Source organism: Synchiropus splendidus, chromosome 8 (genome assembly GCF_027744825.2).
Source record: "Synchiropus splendidus isolate RoL2022-P1 chromosome 8, RoL_Sspl_1.0, whole genome shotgun sequence".
Classification (NCBI taxonomy): Eukaryota; Metazoa; Chordata; class Actinopteri; order Syngnathiformes; family Callionymidae; genus Synchiropus; species Synchiropus splendidus.
In genome coordinates this window covers 11629529-11645861 of record NC_071341.1, presented here as the reverse complement: position 1 = coordinate 11645861, position 16333 = coordinate 11629529, and the positions used below count along the sequence as shown (strand labels likewise).

General features: G+C 40.7%; 1 protein-coding gene across 1 annotated transcript; it reads right to left on the bottom strand.

The window, feature by feature from the left end:
- Positions 1 to 283: 283 nt before the first annotated feature.
- stard10 (StAR-related lipid transfer (START) domain containing 10) lies at positions 284 to 14929 on the bottom strand. Its single transcript, XM_053874087.1, has 7 exons — positions 14734 to 14929; positions 14230 to 14604; positions 5979 to 6126; positions 5782 to 5885; positions 2812 to 2929; positions 2461 to 2513; positions 284 to 1296 (listed from the first exon to the last, which is right to left on the bottom strand). Exons 2-7 carry the CDS (start codon positions 14386 to 14388, stop codon positions 1084 to 1086), a joined length of 795 nt encoding a protein of 264 aa, XP_053730062.1. The 5' UTR covers positions 14389 to 14604; positions 14734 to 14929; the 3' UTR covers positions 284 to 1083.
- Positions 14930 to 16333: the final 1404 nt, after the last annotated feature.

Genomic DNA, 16333 nt, shown 5'->3' with positions numbered 1-16333 from the left:
GTGGCCTGTCGTGAAATCGATTGCCCACACGTGCTCTTAGGGGTCTTGGGTCTGCCCCATGATCTCGAAGCTCAATGTGTCTTGAACACCACCTCCCAGCAATGTATCTTTCAAACAGAAAATAAACAGATTAACTTTGCTTTTTTTGGATCAATCAAATGCTATTGAAAAGCTTTTCTTTTTCATAGTAAATAATAGGCATACATAAATACGTTGTGGTCCAGGTGTAGTGAGGAGGTTTGACAAGTGTAATGAGGCAAGACAAAGACAGCAAACCAACATCAATGTTTGAAAACGTCTGTAGGAATCCTGTTTTAATGTTCAAACTCTACATACATTCGGACATCTCAAAAATATAGGCTCAAATGTGAACATAAAGTCTTGGCATGTGCAGATACTTCCAATCAAAGATTCCATACAGTCTTTACATGCTGTTTTACATCACCGCACTGAAGCTACATCATGTAGTTTTCGCTCCAGATTGTCAAGTATTTGTATTAGTTAGCATCCTCACAGACAGATTATTCTTACCAACGTTGCGGTTTTTTTTTTTTCACATGGAGTTCATTTGGGGATACAAAATACAAAGGGTCACATTTGAACAATGAAATGAGATGTAGGTACTAGTTCCACTTCTGAAGGAGAGTTTGTAATGAAATGAATCAGGATTGATTTTCCCTTTAACATAAACTAAATCATAAGGAAATGAACAGTTTAATTCTATAAAAGATACAGAAAATGTTCTCAAAAAGCAAATCGCCAGTGAAACAAAGCAGTGGAGGCCCTGACATTGGGTGTGTCTGATGGTGGAGGGAAGTTTGCTGAATGTGTCGACACGTAAATGCATTATGTCTGCAAAAATGGATTGAAGCAGATCAGCTTTGTGTGTGTGTGTGTGTGTGTGTGTATGCGTGTGTGTGCGTGAGAGAGAGAATGAAATAAAGCATACAGAGTGCATCTGGACGCACTCAGAGATACATACAGAATCACATTAAGCATACATGTGATTGCGGATGTGCGACAGATATGCATGTATCCCTGCATTAGTGTGTCAGCGCGCGTGTGTGTGTGTGTGTGCGTGTGTTAGTCGCTGTCTTCTCTCTCAGGAACTTGGGCCTCATCCAGGCAGCTCTCGTCAATATTCTCCAGGCTTTCGGCATGCTGGATGCTGAGCTCTGACAGAGGGATGCTGGGTAATGTTGTCTGTTCAGGGTACAGCCAGGGCTTGACGTTGGGGTTGTGTTTCTGCTTCCACTCAGGGTATTTCAAACAAGCTTTGTAGATCTTCTTCATTGCCTGGAAACAAAGGCATAAAATCCAGTCACAACTAATACTACAATATCATTGACTTTGTATACTACTTTGTTTATAGGGGAAAGATATTCATCACAAGTAGCAACCTGCAACCTCTGCCAGGCTTCCCATCTGGATAACTAGAAAGGCACAGGGACAGCACACACCTCCAGCAAGCCTTGCATTGCCGTGATTGACTTTGCTATACATTTTATCCACATTATTGACATTAATAATATTAAAGCAAAGAGCTCTGATGGACAGCGGGGGGCAACAGTGTCACAGAGCTCCTATAAGACACCACAGGCGCCATAAAGCAGAGGCCTGCTGCGCAGAGTAGATGAGAAACCTGCCAACAGGGTTACATGGAAGCTGAGTTACTGCAGTTATTTGATAGCATGTTTGATGAAGTCAAAATATCTCCCGACGTCGGCTGCAACATCCTTACATAAACGTTTATTTGCCCCAATTATTATATTAAAATCCATATTATGTGCAGCGAGATTCTCCTCGCTAGAGCACACAAAGAATCTGGAACGAATTATGGTGGAACAGATTATCAATCCACGTTCTTTGATGGCTCATGAAGGAAATAAGACATCAACGTCAGGCTGTGGGCCAAGTCACGACTTTGCTTGGCATCGTTGGTAATGTAGGGTCCAAGATTGTCTTCTTTACAGGCTGCTAAGTTATTGGCTGAGAACAGCTCACTTGAAAGACAAATTGACCGCAGTTAAAACAAAAATCTGTACGACACAGCAGCACACTCAGCTCAACATAGAGGTTTTGTATTCAATTTTCTTGATACAACTTCACTCACTGGTGTATGTTTACACTAAGACTAGCAACCATTAAGGCTGTTCCTTTTTGAGGTCTTGTGAAGTGGATGCCCCACATCTGCTGTATAATGTGGCATCAGAATGGCATGTGCTCTAAGAAGTCCCTGAATATAAACAGCACTCACAATACAATATAACAATAGAATCCAATCCACTCATGAGGTCTGGAAGTAGACATTGAACAGACAAAAAGTCATTTGAAACCATCTGCAGATCCTAATTGTGATGCGTCGGATTCATGTCTGAAATGTCAAAAATGTCTCAGCACACCAAAGATCCAAAACAGAGGTAACAACTATTCAAGAGAAAGATGGTAAAAATCACTTACATGAGGGGCAAGAAAGTGGGAAGACTTGTTGACAAACCACTTGGGTAAAGAACCTGGAGAAGCACAACCACAGCATTAATATAATGCTGAAAGCTTTAAATGACTAGAGGTTTAAGCAGATTTTAAAACGTGTGATACTAAAAATAATCAGCTCTACGCTTGACATTGAAAGCAGAGCATGAATACCGAGCCAAAACAGCAGAGAACGAGTGCCAGGATGAGTTTTCATAAGGTTTCCATGGCAACACTTTTATCACACGAGGACAGGAAATTAGCCATTTATCATGAGTTAGGCAGCCAGGTAGCTGTGCATGGTTAAGAAAGGGACAGCGAGCTGTGAAGTGTGCTTACCTCTGGGGTCTACCTGGGCCATGTATGTGAGGATACACTGTTTGGGTCCCTGGTGTTGCACCATGTATCCCGTCTGAATGGACACAGCTCGAACCAGGTCCTTTTTGGGAGGGTATTTCTGCGAGGAAACCAGAGCACACACACAAATGTTTGGATGGCATACCAAAAAAATATATATGGGAAAAAGTATTAAGAGTTTTAACCGCCAACTTCAGTCCTATTATAACAATCAACTCTTATCAGTGGAGAAGCAATCAAGCAGCAGGAAATGAATGTGCATGCAAGCTCTTTTTTTTTCTTTTCCATTTTAAGGAGCAATAAGAGCCAACACACACACTTGAAGTTGACAAGCTTACAGATAGCTGTTCACAAAATGACATCCTTCCTGTTTGACTGGGTCGGCGCGGTTTGGTGGGGAACTGCAGACTGGACATGGCTCCACAAACAATCCAGTTAAACTCAAGGCCTGGGGGCCAAATCTGGGCCAACAAGTCAATTTAATAAGGTCCAGAAAAGCTATAAATTCCCCCCAAAAAGTAGATCATCAACAAAACATGTCGACAAAAAGCTTGGCCCATCTAGTACATGGAGATTATATACATAAAGAATTAACATGGAAATTCCTAAATATTGTTGTCGACTAAAGGGAATTTGATGAAAAAAAAAAAATTGCCTCACAAAGAAAACCACACCGTTTTGACTGATGAAGGAGGACAATAAATGTATTTCAAAGCTAACCATAGAGCATATGTATAGTAAAAACATATGTATGGTAAAAACAAACTTCATCCTGCCTGACTCAGTCCATGCTTGCAACTTGGGCCCCTTGATGACAATGACTGAGCTTGACACCCCGGCTTTACATGATGCACAGCATCACCAGCAATATTTTAATATTTGTCAAAGGAATTGCTTCCTCTTTCTTGGTTCCAGTGACGGTTAACGCTTCTCTTAAAAAACCTGAGTTGCAGCATTGGTGGAAATAATTCAACTTTAATTCACAGCTAAAGACCTGTGGTTCAGTGGAGTATATACAGATGAAAATCTCACCTTTCCTTCACAACTCAAGTGTTTTTCATCATGACACACAAAATATAAACTTGATGGAAGTTCCACTTCTGTGAGCAATGAATGTCAGTTCTGCAGACTTGAGTGCTTCCATTTTGGGCTGGTTACGTTGAACAAACAAAGAGGTCATTGTTCATGACGGCGAGTAACACCTCACCAATGCTAGATTAAAAACGTATTTTCGGACATCAAACAGTGACAGTGTAGGCTGCTGCCACTAATCTGGAGTTGGGCTAGGATTTTATAGAAGGTTACCATTGTGTCACGTATAGTTGACCAGCCTGCTATGGTTTGGAAGCATCAAAAGGTGCTTTTGAATATCACTAGGTCAGAAAAGCATCATGAGAATGTAACGAATCGCTAAATTAAAAGAAAATGTATGACAAAAAAACATGCCAGCTTTGTTCACACAGGAATGTGAGAAGAAAGTCAACTCCTCAGTCACATGAGGACCTTTACCCAATTACGCATAGTAAATTCGAGACTATAATTGTGAATAACAATAAATAAGGTTTGATGCTACAGAACCAGAAATACATTCAAATATTGACACACACAAACACCTGTATTTCTATCCTTGTGGGGACATTCTGAGGTTTCTCATTGACATAACGCTTACCCCAGCCACTCCTCCTAAAACTAACCATCCAAAACACGTGGCTAACCTTAACCAGTACTCTGAACCAAAGAGGTGTGGACATGGACTGTTTGTTCCTCTTCCCTCTGGCAGGAGGCTACGGTCCATCCAGACCAGAACCTCCCGTCACAGGAACAGGCTTCTTCCCCTCGGCCGTCAGACTGTCGAATTCGTGAACAGCCTTGTTATTTTATTTGTTTATTTATTTTTATTTTGTCAGCACTTTATCCCAAAACACTTTCCTAGTTGGTGGGCTCCCCACTGACCATCGCAATAAGTTAAATTCTGATTCTAATTTCAAGAATTGGTCCACACACACACACACACACACACACACACACACACACACACACACACACACACACACACACACACACACACACACACACACACACACACACACACACACACACACACACACACACACACACACACACACACACACACACACACACACACACACACACACACACACACACACACACACACACACACACACACACACACACACACACTTTTAAAAAATAGCTAAGGTTTGTGGCTAGATTGGCTCAAATGTCATTCATAGAGGGACGGCTTTAAATAAACCCGCATTAAAACAGAGTATATTGTTGTCCGCTTAATAGCCATACACAATTATTCCTGCTGATGTAAAATATCAAGCCAAAAGTAGCCAAGTTGATTAACTCGCAGTTAAGACTGTGTGACATCTGCATCAGCTCTGGGATTTGACTTCCCTCCGGCTCACATGCCCCAATTATCCTTCCCAGCTCTGCTCCTGAAGGGTATAAAAGCTCTCTAAACAAGCATCAGGTTCAACAGAATTATTTGGAATAGGATGGCAGCTGATTTTTGTTTTCAGTTTAACTAGTACTTGCACTTTGTACAAGGACCACATGAGCAACTTCAGGTCCCTCAAAAGGGCCAATAAAGAATTAGTATCCAACACCTTAGTTTGAGTTGGTCTTAAAGGAGCTGATCCTGAAAATGGGAAGTGCTGGGAGCAGCAGCTGTCCACATTAACAATGACTTACTATAGACCGACTTATTGTGTTGCTCTGTCTGGGCCGTAGTGAGCGGCGTGGGTAGTGACTACACTTGCAAATGCATGAACAAAGCTTATATCGCAGAAGTGTTTTTGTCTTTGACTTTGAGAGGAGGGCGCACAATTCCCATAGAAACTCACATACAGACACGAAACAAGAATTTCTTTGCATCAATTACACGCCCACATTAAAGAGCATGGGCTCAGAGAATCTACTCACAGCATGTTTAACAGAGTAGTTCATGATGATGTAATCCCTTCCCATTGGCAGCCACGAGCGGAGCGTGATCACATCTCTATTCCGGAGCGGACTCGGACATTTCCCTATGAAACCAAGAGAGCGGAATGAATGCAACAACATGAATCAGCACGCTCCTTTGATTTGCATTCATATTGGCAACAGGCATATTAGCATACACGAATAGTATCCAACGTCTGCGTTGACCGTCAGCTTTCCGATATCAAAGGTTTCAATCACGTTTGTGTCCCACTTCTTTCTGTATTCAATGTCGTGGAGGACGTCGTACATGGCGTCGGCAGACACGTCCTTGCAGATAAGTTGACACTGCAAGAAGAAAATGAAAAAAATCTGTTATTATTTACATTCACCTAAATCAAGCTGAGAAGGAGCAAACCGAAGAATATACAAACTGTATAACTTGTTTGTGATATCCAGTATGGCAAGTCATTTCATGAGGCCCGCAATAACTGAAATCCAATGCTAATTAAAAAAAAAAAAAGACTTGTACTTGGATTGATCGTATTTAAAACTCATTTTGAGTCTAATTTACAAACGTTCCATAAATCGAAAGGATGAAGTACAAAAAATGCAAAGTGAGATTTTTCTAAATAAAAAGGCCTTTAGTTGGATATTAAATATGTTCATGGATTAAATCACAGTTTTCAAAAGAACAAATTAGATTAGGAACGGTCGCCTAAGCCTGCTTTCAAAGATAAACAGAAAAAAAAAAAAAACAACCATGGATGACTCACTCCTGGATCTGAAAAAGTGCAGCTCACAAGGTACAGCGCTAAAACAGAAAGACACTCTATGTAACAAGCTGGTACAAGTGATTTAGAAAAAACAGCATTTGCTTCTCCTTTGGTCAACATATATAGTTCAAAATAAAGCTGGAATTATTTAAAACATTGAACCACAGCGAAACCTCATTACACAGGTAGTAAATGGAGGCAAGTCGATGTGTAGTTGAGAAAAGCCTGAGGGGAAACTGGGACTACAGCTACATGGTTCAGGAGGGACTTCATAATGTGAGCATGTGAAAGGGCAGAGAAGAAATGGACTGAAAAATAAGAAAGAGCTGAAAAAAAAAATCTATTAAATTAAGAATATATTAAAGGTGTAGCCCACTAATGATTTGATCTCACACGACTGCAGAAACTTTTAATGAGCAAATGTACTCTACAATTCCCAGTCGGATGACTTATTAAAATGAGCCCATAATTTGGCTGAAACGTACGTCCTCAATTTTCTTTTTCTGTCTTGCATCAGACATCTTTTATCTCAAATGGTGAACAGCGTTAACCTGACTTGCTGGTATCCATGTGATCCTCTCTAGCTGAAGCCACATTAAAATACTCAGGATATTGCATTTCTGGCACACACTTGTGTCTGGATTAAGTTACTTTTAGCCTAGTAACTCAACACCCTGGACGTACATGAGCAATTTGCAAATGTTAAATAAGTAATTGGCTCATTGTTGAAGTTTCAGCCAAGGATTACTTTCACAACAGTGCGCAGGAAACGAATGTTTGCTTTGGAAAGTTTGCAGGGCAAGTGTTCCATTTCAAAATAAAGGGATCTAACAAAGAGAATAAAAATAAAAAACTTCTTGCTCTCTTCTGCTGAAGTCACAGCACAGACCAGAGATTAAGGGGTAATTTTGATAGGACAAAAATAAAAAGTGCATCCAAACTTGGATAATTTTTTTTTTTTGCAGTATATGCAAGTTAAACTTAATAATGCACCAAGTATTAAAATGCAAATATTTGCAATTAATTAATAAAAAAAAAACATAATCCCCACCCCCAAAGGAAACATGACATAAAAAACAGATGTAGACTCTCAGTTTGCAAAAAAATTTGAATAAAAGAAAAAAAATTGCCGAATAAGTACATAAATGGGCAACCAAAATAACAATTGAAAAACATTGTGACGCGAGCAACAGAACATCTAGTGACGATCAAAACTGTTTAAAAGCAGAAGGTTCACAGGAAACATGTGACAACTGATCAGCTTTTCATTTACCGCATTGGTATTTGCATAGTTTTAGTTTATATATAGTCTTGACTCAGTGGGTGCAGATAATGTCATGGTCGTTTGTCCGCAATGCTGCTGACATCCTACCGACACAGTACTGGTGGATAAACCACTGACATTAATATTAATTGGAATCACCTCAAAATGAGTTTTTTTTGTTATATTTGATTTAAATCCATTTATAGGCTTATTTGGGGTGTACACCTAATGAGAGGTTTAGCTTTAGCTTCCCCTCTAATATAGGGAAGGAAGTGGTGTGTAGAATGGCAAGACAGTATTATGAATATGAAGCCAAACCAGTTTCAATATTGGAACTGAAATGGAAGATAAAAACGAAAAAAATTAATTGAAAAAGTTATTGTTTCGCTTTGGTGACAGTGTCCTCACAACAGTGGAGGAATAACATACGGGTCAGCCATTCCTAAAAAACAAATCAATGGCAAAGTTTTGCAGAGCAGAAAGAAGACGTGCAGCTGGCTCACACACACACACACGTGTTTCTATAATGGCATTACTGACTAATTCAGTAAAGTCATGAAGAGCATGAGGGTACAGAGAGGCGGGCTGATCTGAGGGAGCGATGGCAGATGGGTTACAGCTAGAATCTTCATGGGTAACTGAGGACAACTGGTTGATATTTCAGGAGAGACCATTGGGTGATGGCTTCTGTTGAAGAATCGGCTGGTATGACAAGGAACCTTGAGAGCTTTGTTGACTAATAGATTATTGGAAGGCAGTTTCATTTGGATTTTAACTGCAGGGAGAGTTCAAAACGTTCCTCAGTACACTGTCATTGGTATATGCCCTAATATCTAGACCCCTCACGGTGAGGTAAGGCCCCAAAAAAGAATTAAAATTCAAATGGCTTCTGTTCTTCCAGTTGTACTGGGGAATGCTGTCTTGTAGGGTGAAGCCAGGCAGTAACCAAATGGGCTCATGAGGCTTCATGAAACAGTGTCTTTATTTTCAGAGCCCACTGCTCTAAAACATTTGAACAACCATTTCTCATCATCTTTAAACCAAGATCCCGCCACATCCCAGATAATGGCATCATCCTTTTTTTTTTAAAGTCAAGGGCGAGTGTCCAAGACTGAAAGTTAAAAAAAAAAAGCTAAAAAATAAAAGCTTTTCTTACAAGGCCATCCTCTGTGCCTCTGTTTTCTTCCACCACTTCAGTGCAGTTGCTCACATTCTCCACCAACCCTCCTCTGGCTGTCCACGCATCATATCAATGACCTCTGACCTTTCACTTTCAGGCTACTCTTCTATTCATCTCACCCACTCTAGGTTTCCATCCACATCAGCTTTTTACCTTTTTTCCTCTCCAACCAGTCAGACCTCATCACTGATACTGAGCAGATGCATGACCCCCTTATTTATGAGTGTCTGCGTACGACAGAAAGCCTTTGGGGGGGACTGACATCCGACACTGTCAAACAAGCACGGTGAACAAAACCATGATGCGCAACACACATACACACAGAGGTCCGATTACACTGACAGTGAAAGTCATTACACTCTAAATGAAAGTGGTGACAAGTAAACTTAGACATGTGACAACTTGTTACTGCAGACACTCCCCTCCCCGAATGATCAACCATAATATTGCAAGGACACTTTTCTTTCCGGTTTCAATTCAAGAACAGAACATGTCAATAGTTGAAGACAAAATTTGTTATTATAGCCATTAAAAATAAGAGAAAGGTTTGACCGTGACGAACATATATATTTATTGAATGGACTCAGAGGAAATAAAAGTCCAAAACAGAACAGCATCTCAGTCTCCATATCAACAATAACTCCTAATTCTAGCCTCAAACCTCTCAGTGCTTTGTTTCAAAGTACAGAAATGGCACTCCTTCACCACTCAGTCCACCTCATATCACAAGAGACACAATGGTATTTCTCCAATCCGGCTTTACAAATTCCCTCCTACGTGCATCATTCTTTTAGCCATTTAAAGCTACCAAATTAATATTGGACATTTAGTATGCCTTCTTTGTAGAAAACAGCCAAAGGTTTTGATATTGACATGCGTTGGATCATACTTTTGCTCATAAAATTAGGCATTTAAAGCTGTTGCAGGCTACATAAAATGCTGATGTGCCAGCTTTGTTCCTCGAATTTTATCACATGACATATGCCACATCCAAAATTAAACAAAAATGAATCGGGTGCCTGCTCACCTACCCAGTCTCTGTTTCTGTGACGCAACCACATTGGTATCAGATCAATTTAATGTAATGCAATAATACATGAAAATAAATGGGTCAATACAATGAATTAGGTGCATTGTTTAGTCTCATGAAAAAAAATAAGCAAAAAAATAAGGTAAATAAAATCAGTTATTTCAGTTCACTATAGGATAAACAGATTGTGGGAATACTTTGACTTGATATTTAGCAGATTAAACAGAGGACATCTGCAGCTCTACTTCATAGCAGTAAATGCCTGAACCTGGGGAAACATTGAAGAGGAGGAAGGCACTGAGAGGTTGATACTCTGAACACACATTAAGCATTCGACATGCATCTGCAAAGCCCCATGCCTTCATTCAGTCTAAAAATAGAGCAGTTGCATCTGTGTGATCTCTAACCCACACCTCAAGTGAGAAAACCTGATGAAGCAAACTTAAAAAAAATGGGAGAGGACGAAGCTCCAGTGGGGTGTTGAGCTGTCAATGTGGCATGCCATAGAAAAATCGCACTTATAACTGTCATATTTACATGGAGTTGAAGCACACGTTACAGAGAGAGGCCCCACCCAGACACTAAACATGTGTCTGTGTGCACTTGCAACCACTCTGTTTGCAGAGCTGCTGTGAGGAAACACACCTGCCCTGGATATGAAAAAAAAAGCATGAATAAGCACAACGCCGGGGTAGATGCACACAGTGGCAACGCAGCCTGATGAAGCCGACATGATAGGACCACACTGTGCCACTCAAGTAGCTTGTAAATAACATACAGTCTCATGGCAACAAGTTCAGGGGAAGCAGAGAAAATTAAATGCTGCTCTGCAAACTTTGCAAGATACAACAGGTAACAGACAGATGAGCAGTTTAGTGTAAACAAAAACACTAAATAGATGTTCAGCTGGGACAACAGATGATGCAAGCAGGAAGGATTGTTATCAGACCCTTGACTACGTCAGAAAGGAGGGAGGTAAGCTGTGACTTGATTCATCTCAAGACCACTTTTGGACAACAATAAGTATCAGGAGAACTAAATCTGCAGTATCACTTTTATTTAAGAGAAGAAAAACGTGTGGACGGCAATGTGAATTGATGAAAAAAATGAAACTTTTTCGAAATCATTGGTGTTGCTTTGATAGTAAAACAACACGCTACTATCAATTCAACCGCCACCATTTAGCTTCTGTGACATGAGGAAACAAGACAAGTTACAAATCTTCCTTCCAGCCATCTCACACCAATGAACTAAATTATGGACAGAATTAAATTACTTAGAAGAAAGCACGCCTCTGATCTAGTCTAACCGGTATGTGATATTAGAGCACTAAATTTAGCAAAAGCATCTGCATGGCTCAAATGATGATCTAGTTTTTAAGACTAAATTTCATTTTTAATCGCCACACATATTCAAAGCTCTTGCAGGCTATAAAAAAATTTTTTTTTTAATGACTGGACGGTCGGATCTGGCCCCCGGGCCATGAGTTAGACACACTGGCTCTTCACTGGTTCCAAGGGACATCTATTTGCATGAATGTATAGTTAATAAAATACAAATTGCACAAGATAACTGTGCATTAAAGTGAGATTAAAGTGGCGAACAGAATTTTTTTTTGCTCAGTGGTGTGAAAATTTACATGACAATGTAACAAGTGTAAATGTATTTCATGTGTCCCTGACTTTAAGGCGATTGTTGCCTCCACTTACTGTACTTCAACAACTGAGCACCTCGCTTCTCCAAGCAGACCTATTGCATGGGTTTGAGTGTTGATTTTAACGTGGATAATTTCTAAAGATCCTTCAAACATAAAAGAAAAATTATCACTTAGGTGTGAAAACATTTCAGAACTAGATTGGATCACCTTCAGACAACCCCCAAAACTAACAAGCGGAACTTCTAAACAAGTTAAATTGTTTGTGCAACTGCTTTGACTTGCTTATGTATGTGTGTATAAGAGCTTGGGAAAATGTGTTCACAGGCAAGAGACTTCATGAAGATTAAGGGTCGAGAGTGACGGTATAATCCTGAGTGGTCTATTTCAAAACACTGGCTGGTGAAACTGCTTGCTTCAGTTCATAAATTCTTAATACAGGTTTTTGTTCAATTGTCTTTGTCTTTGTCAAGATGCATGTCAAGCTGATCAAAAGTGAAACTTTAAACCGCTGTTGAATTCATTTGCGACTGAAACAGGAAGATGTACGTCAGCAGAAACTTGCCAATGTCATTCCTCTTATCAGCAGGTGCAAACAGCCACATTGAGCAGCATATTTAAACACGGATTAGAACAGGTGTGCCCAAAAGATAGGTCACGATCCTCGGTCAGATGACAGAGGCAGCTCAGGTAGCTGACAAGTCACGATCAAACCCAAGTAACTTCAATACAGTCATTTATCTCTGAGGTCTTCCGCTTCTGGCTTATGTAAGAAAGACTGTTGATAAGACGTGTTGGAACTGTATTTAAAAGTAGTAGGTGAGTAGCTCATTCTCAGTGGCACAGACTGAGATTAGTTGGGAATCCAGAAAGCACTCATCACTCTTAAAAAACAAAACAAAAATATCAGTAAACTGGGTCGTTGAATGTCACACATTTAAACTCATTTTAAGCCCATTTTCCTAAACATACTTTTAACACCAAAAGCATGTGTCACTTTTGGTTTCCGCCTGCGGACATTGGATGTTTGCCAACTCATCTTCAACCTCAGTCATAGCTGACAGTACTCGCTGGTTAATTTTGTTGAACATTCTGACTGAAGACTCGTGTTGAGCTCGCTTCCGGTAGGGGCCCCAAAATAATGGTGGGGCATCTGCGCATGGCAACATTTTGAAGGAACTTTTAGTCAAAGGAGCAGCTGCAGTTAACCTAAGTATGAAGGACACCTGAAGTCCATTAGCTGTTAAATGGCAACGCATGGGTGACATTTTCACACTTCAGTCCGAGAACCCCATGCACCATGGTATGGAAGAAATCATATTTTTCTATACATTTCAAGCCGTGAGACTGAGAAGTCTCCGGTTTTTGTCTGAGCTAGGTGACTAATTGATGCTGCTTTGCAGAGCCCGTAAACACTCTGGACGCAGGAACACAAGCGCCATGGGCGTCGCATCATCAGTCAATAGTTTGCCATGCACTGGAACAAATGGGGAAAATGTGTGAGTAACTTTTCCACGCGTAACAAATAAGCAACGTAAATTAAAGTATTGTGGATGTCGCAGAAGTTGTTGGAAAGGAAACACGTCAGACTCGTGACCCCAAAGCAAACCTAGTTAAAAATAAAAAAAAATCTCTGATCAATTTTGAATAGTACAATACAAAGAAATGTAAGTGCAGTTTCATTTCAGTGTCAATGCAGTCGACAATGGCGATTAAGAGCCAGCTTTATGAGTTGTCATTGCAAGAAACAAAAGCCAAATATGCCTTAGAAACTACATTTTGAGCAATTGAAATATAAAGTTTCCAGACAAAATATAAAACTACACAAATGTTTACAACAATCTACATACATAAAACATGCCGGCATGTTCGCCGGCCCATACAAGTCACATGACGACTAATCGATTAGAGTCGGTTGATTATCAAGATCAAAGGGAAGAAGTGCAGCATTACTTTGGCGATAATTTGAGTATTTTTTTAATCTTATTTAAAAAATAAAATGGTGCTCCGCGTCACCAATGCAGAAAGGCTTAATGAATTACATACGATTAAATGTGTTTGCAATATGCTTGAAATGTGCTTGACCAGTGTAGAAATGGTTTATAAAGGGTTTTAACTCAAGAATCAGAGATTCTTCAGCACGTTATTCAGAAGCCCCATGATAAGAGAGGGATTACCATAACAAATACCTGGATCCAATCCCGATCCACTTCATACATGACCGTATTTCAATGCGTCTTCAAAACGCTTTCACACGCCCACTCATACATAAATGGTCTCATATTAGAAAATGACCTCTGTTTTCAGTTCCTGGTCCCTTCAGTAGATTTTTTTATTGGGTTGTAGTGAATTCTCCACCTTAATATTGAAGATCTTACTGAAGACACTCAACATGGGACCTTGAAATGTCCCCATTTAAGAAGCCAAACTCCTTCTGTTTTAAGGTGGAATTCCAAATAGACCCCTTGTTGAGCTACTTCAACTTCTTCTCATAAGGAGGAGAAAGAAGAAGGAGCTTCAGTTAGCAAGTGGTTCGACCGGACTCACCTTTATTTTGTGGACGGACTTCCCTTCTTCTAGACCCTGGGTCCACACCGTCACGCCGCCCTTGCTGTAGGTGGTACTCCAGCCCTCCTCGTCCAGACACTCAGCCTTGAAGCTAGCAAACGCCCGATCGTCCGGGATGGTCACAGTCCGTCCAGACATGGCTGTCTTTGGCTATGAAAGCAGCGGGAGACCTGAGGAGTAATGCCGGCCGAAAGTCGAACTAGCTCCGGGAAGCAGCGCTCCAGAATCCTTCTCCTCGTGTTTGAAGAAGTTGACGTGATTCAATTTGCTCCTTAAGAAGGATGCAGTCTTGTGATGTGTGTGTGTGCGTGTGTGCTCAGGGAGGAGGTGCAGCCTCCACACTCCAAACACTCACTGAGCAAACACACAAGGAGACACAGGTGAGAGCACACAATCAGGAGCACATATTCAAGCGTGGGAGGGAACCATATGGTTTAGAAGTTTCAGTCCCGTTCAGCAGACGGAGCCACTCTTCTCACCAACCATATGTCAGCAGTGTTTCCGCCTCTCGCCGGCGCCCCTGAAGCTCCTTGATCCGTGTCCCCTTCGCTTCGAAGGATCTCCTGTTCGGCGCGTTTATGAGAGCTCGCAGGTGCTCTCCATCTCCTCGAAGCTGCTGTCGCGGGAGAGCGCGGGGATGCGGAGGAAATGAAAGGAAAGAGGCGGGGGAACTAGCAGGCGCCGCTGCTTTAGTGGAAACACCTCCCCGTGATGCATTCAGGTGCGGCTCGAAAACGCTAAGCTCTACCTACACTCATTCAATGTACCCTTATGATAGATATAGATAGATATATAGCAGTTCTGATAGCTGTGTGCCTGAGTAAATGCGGACTTCTGATGCATGTCATAGTAGTAATGTGAAAAACTTTCAGATATTTATTAAATCTAATCTCTGTGTTCCCTTTGCAGATGATGGTGGACTGGAGCCAGAGGCAGGAACACCCTGGAAAGGTCGCTTGTCCATCACAAAAACCCAACGCTATGGACAGCAACATCAACCTTGTTTCGTTCCACATGTACTACATTTTTGCATACTAGTCCTCAAATTTGTTTGCTAAACAATGCTCACTAGTAGACATATATTTCTACTAGTGCTACCTGTGGACTAAAAGAATTGTACTAGTGTGCTGAAAAACTCACACTTGCAGCACCAGTAACCCTTATATGCTAATAAATGGGAAAGGAAAAGTGATTTTCTGGCTTCCTATTGGCTATTGAAAATATTTTAAACAATCAGAGAGCAGGATTTGGCAATGTCCCCGCCCCTACATTTGCATTATATCAACTAGTGCTGCTGAGTGTAGAGGTCAGTTTTACTAGTAGTGCTAGTAAACCAAAAACAGCTGACTTGTACTGCTAGTGAACTTTTTTTTGTTCTACCAGAACTACTAATAAACATAAATTAGTTTTATTAGTGGCATTTGAGTGAGATGAGGTGATACAAGTGAAGCAATATTGTCTATTTTATTTTAATTTTGAGCTAGTTGTACTATTAGCTGGCTACAAAAACACTGGTACATTTTTAAGCTTTGCTAGTAATACTACTGACACAAAACTGTCTATTTGATTTTGTCGCCTCAGGCATGCCCATTCCTGTAGGGATCATCAATGAACCACTGTATGCTTTTGGACTATGCAAAGAGACCTGGGTACTGAGAGCACATGTGTCAAACTCATGACCCCAGGGCTTAATTCAGCTGCTCAAATCATTTGTGTGGCCTACAGGGTGGTTGTCTTACAATAGTCAAAGCACATTGATGTTAATATTGATGTGGCCATCACAGAAGATGATAGTGTTTAATGTGGATGGAATACAAGTGGCTGTGCTTCGTACGTCTTTACATATATTTTATTGACCACGACTGGGTTTAGAATTTTGACACCTTGTGTGACCGAGTTTGACTCTCCTGAGCGAGAGGTAACCAATGCCACCACAGGGGAAACAGATGAACTCCACAATGGAAACAACCAGGTCTGAATGCAAATTTGTGTTCCGGTTTGGTGGCAAATTGGTGGCAAAATTTTCAAATTAAATATCGCTATGAAGAGAACTCAGGAAGATCCAGAGAGACCTGTCTAAACA

Bases quoted from the DNA above. Each gene is read 5' to 3' on its own strand.
- stard10 (XM_053874087.1), bottom strand. From the start codon at position 14,388: ATGTCTGGACGGACTGTGACCATCCCGGACGATCGGGCGTTTGCTAGC. The intron at 6,127-14,229 runs GTGAGTCCGGTC...TTCTTCTTGCAG, and splicing joins AGTCCGTCCACAAAATAAAG to TGTCAACTTATCTGCAAGGA. The intron at 1,297-2,460 runs GTAAGTGATTTT...CTTTGTTTCCAG, and splicing joins CCCACTTTCTTGCCCCTCAT to GCAATGAAGAAGATCTACAA.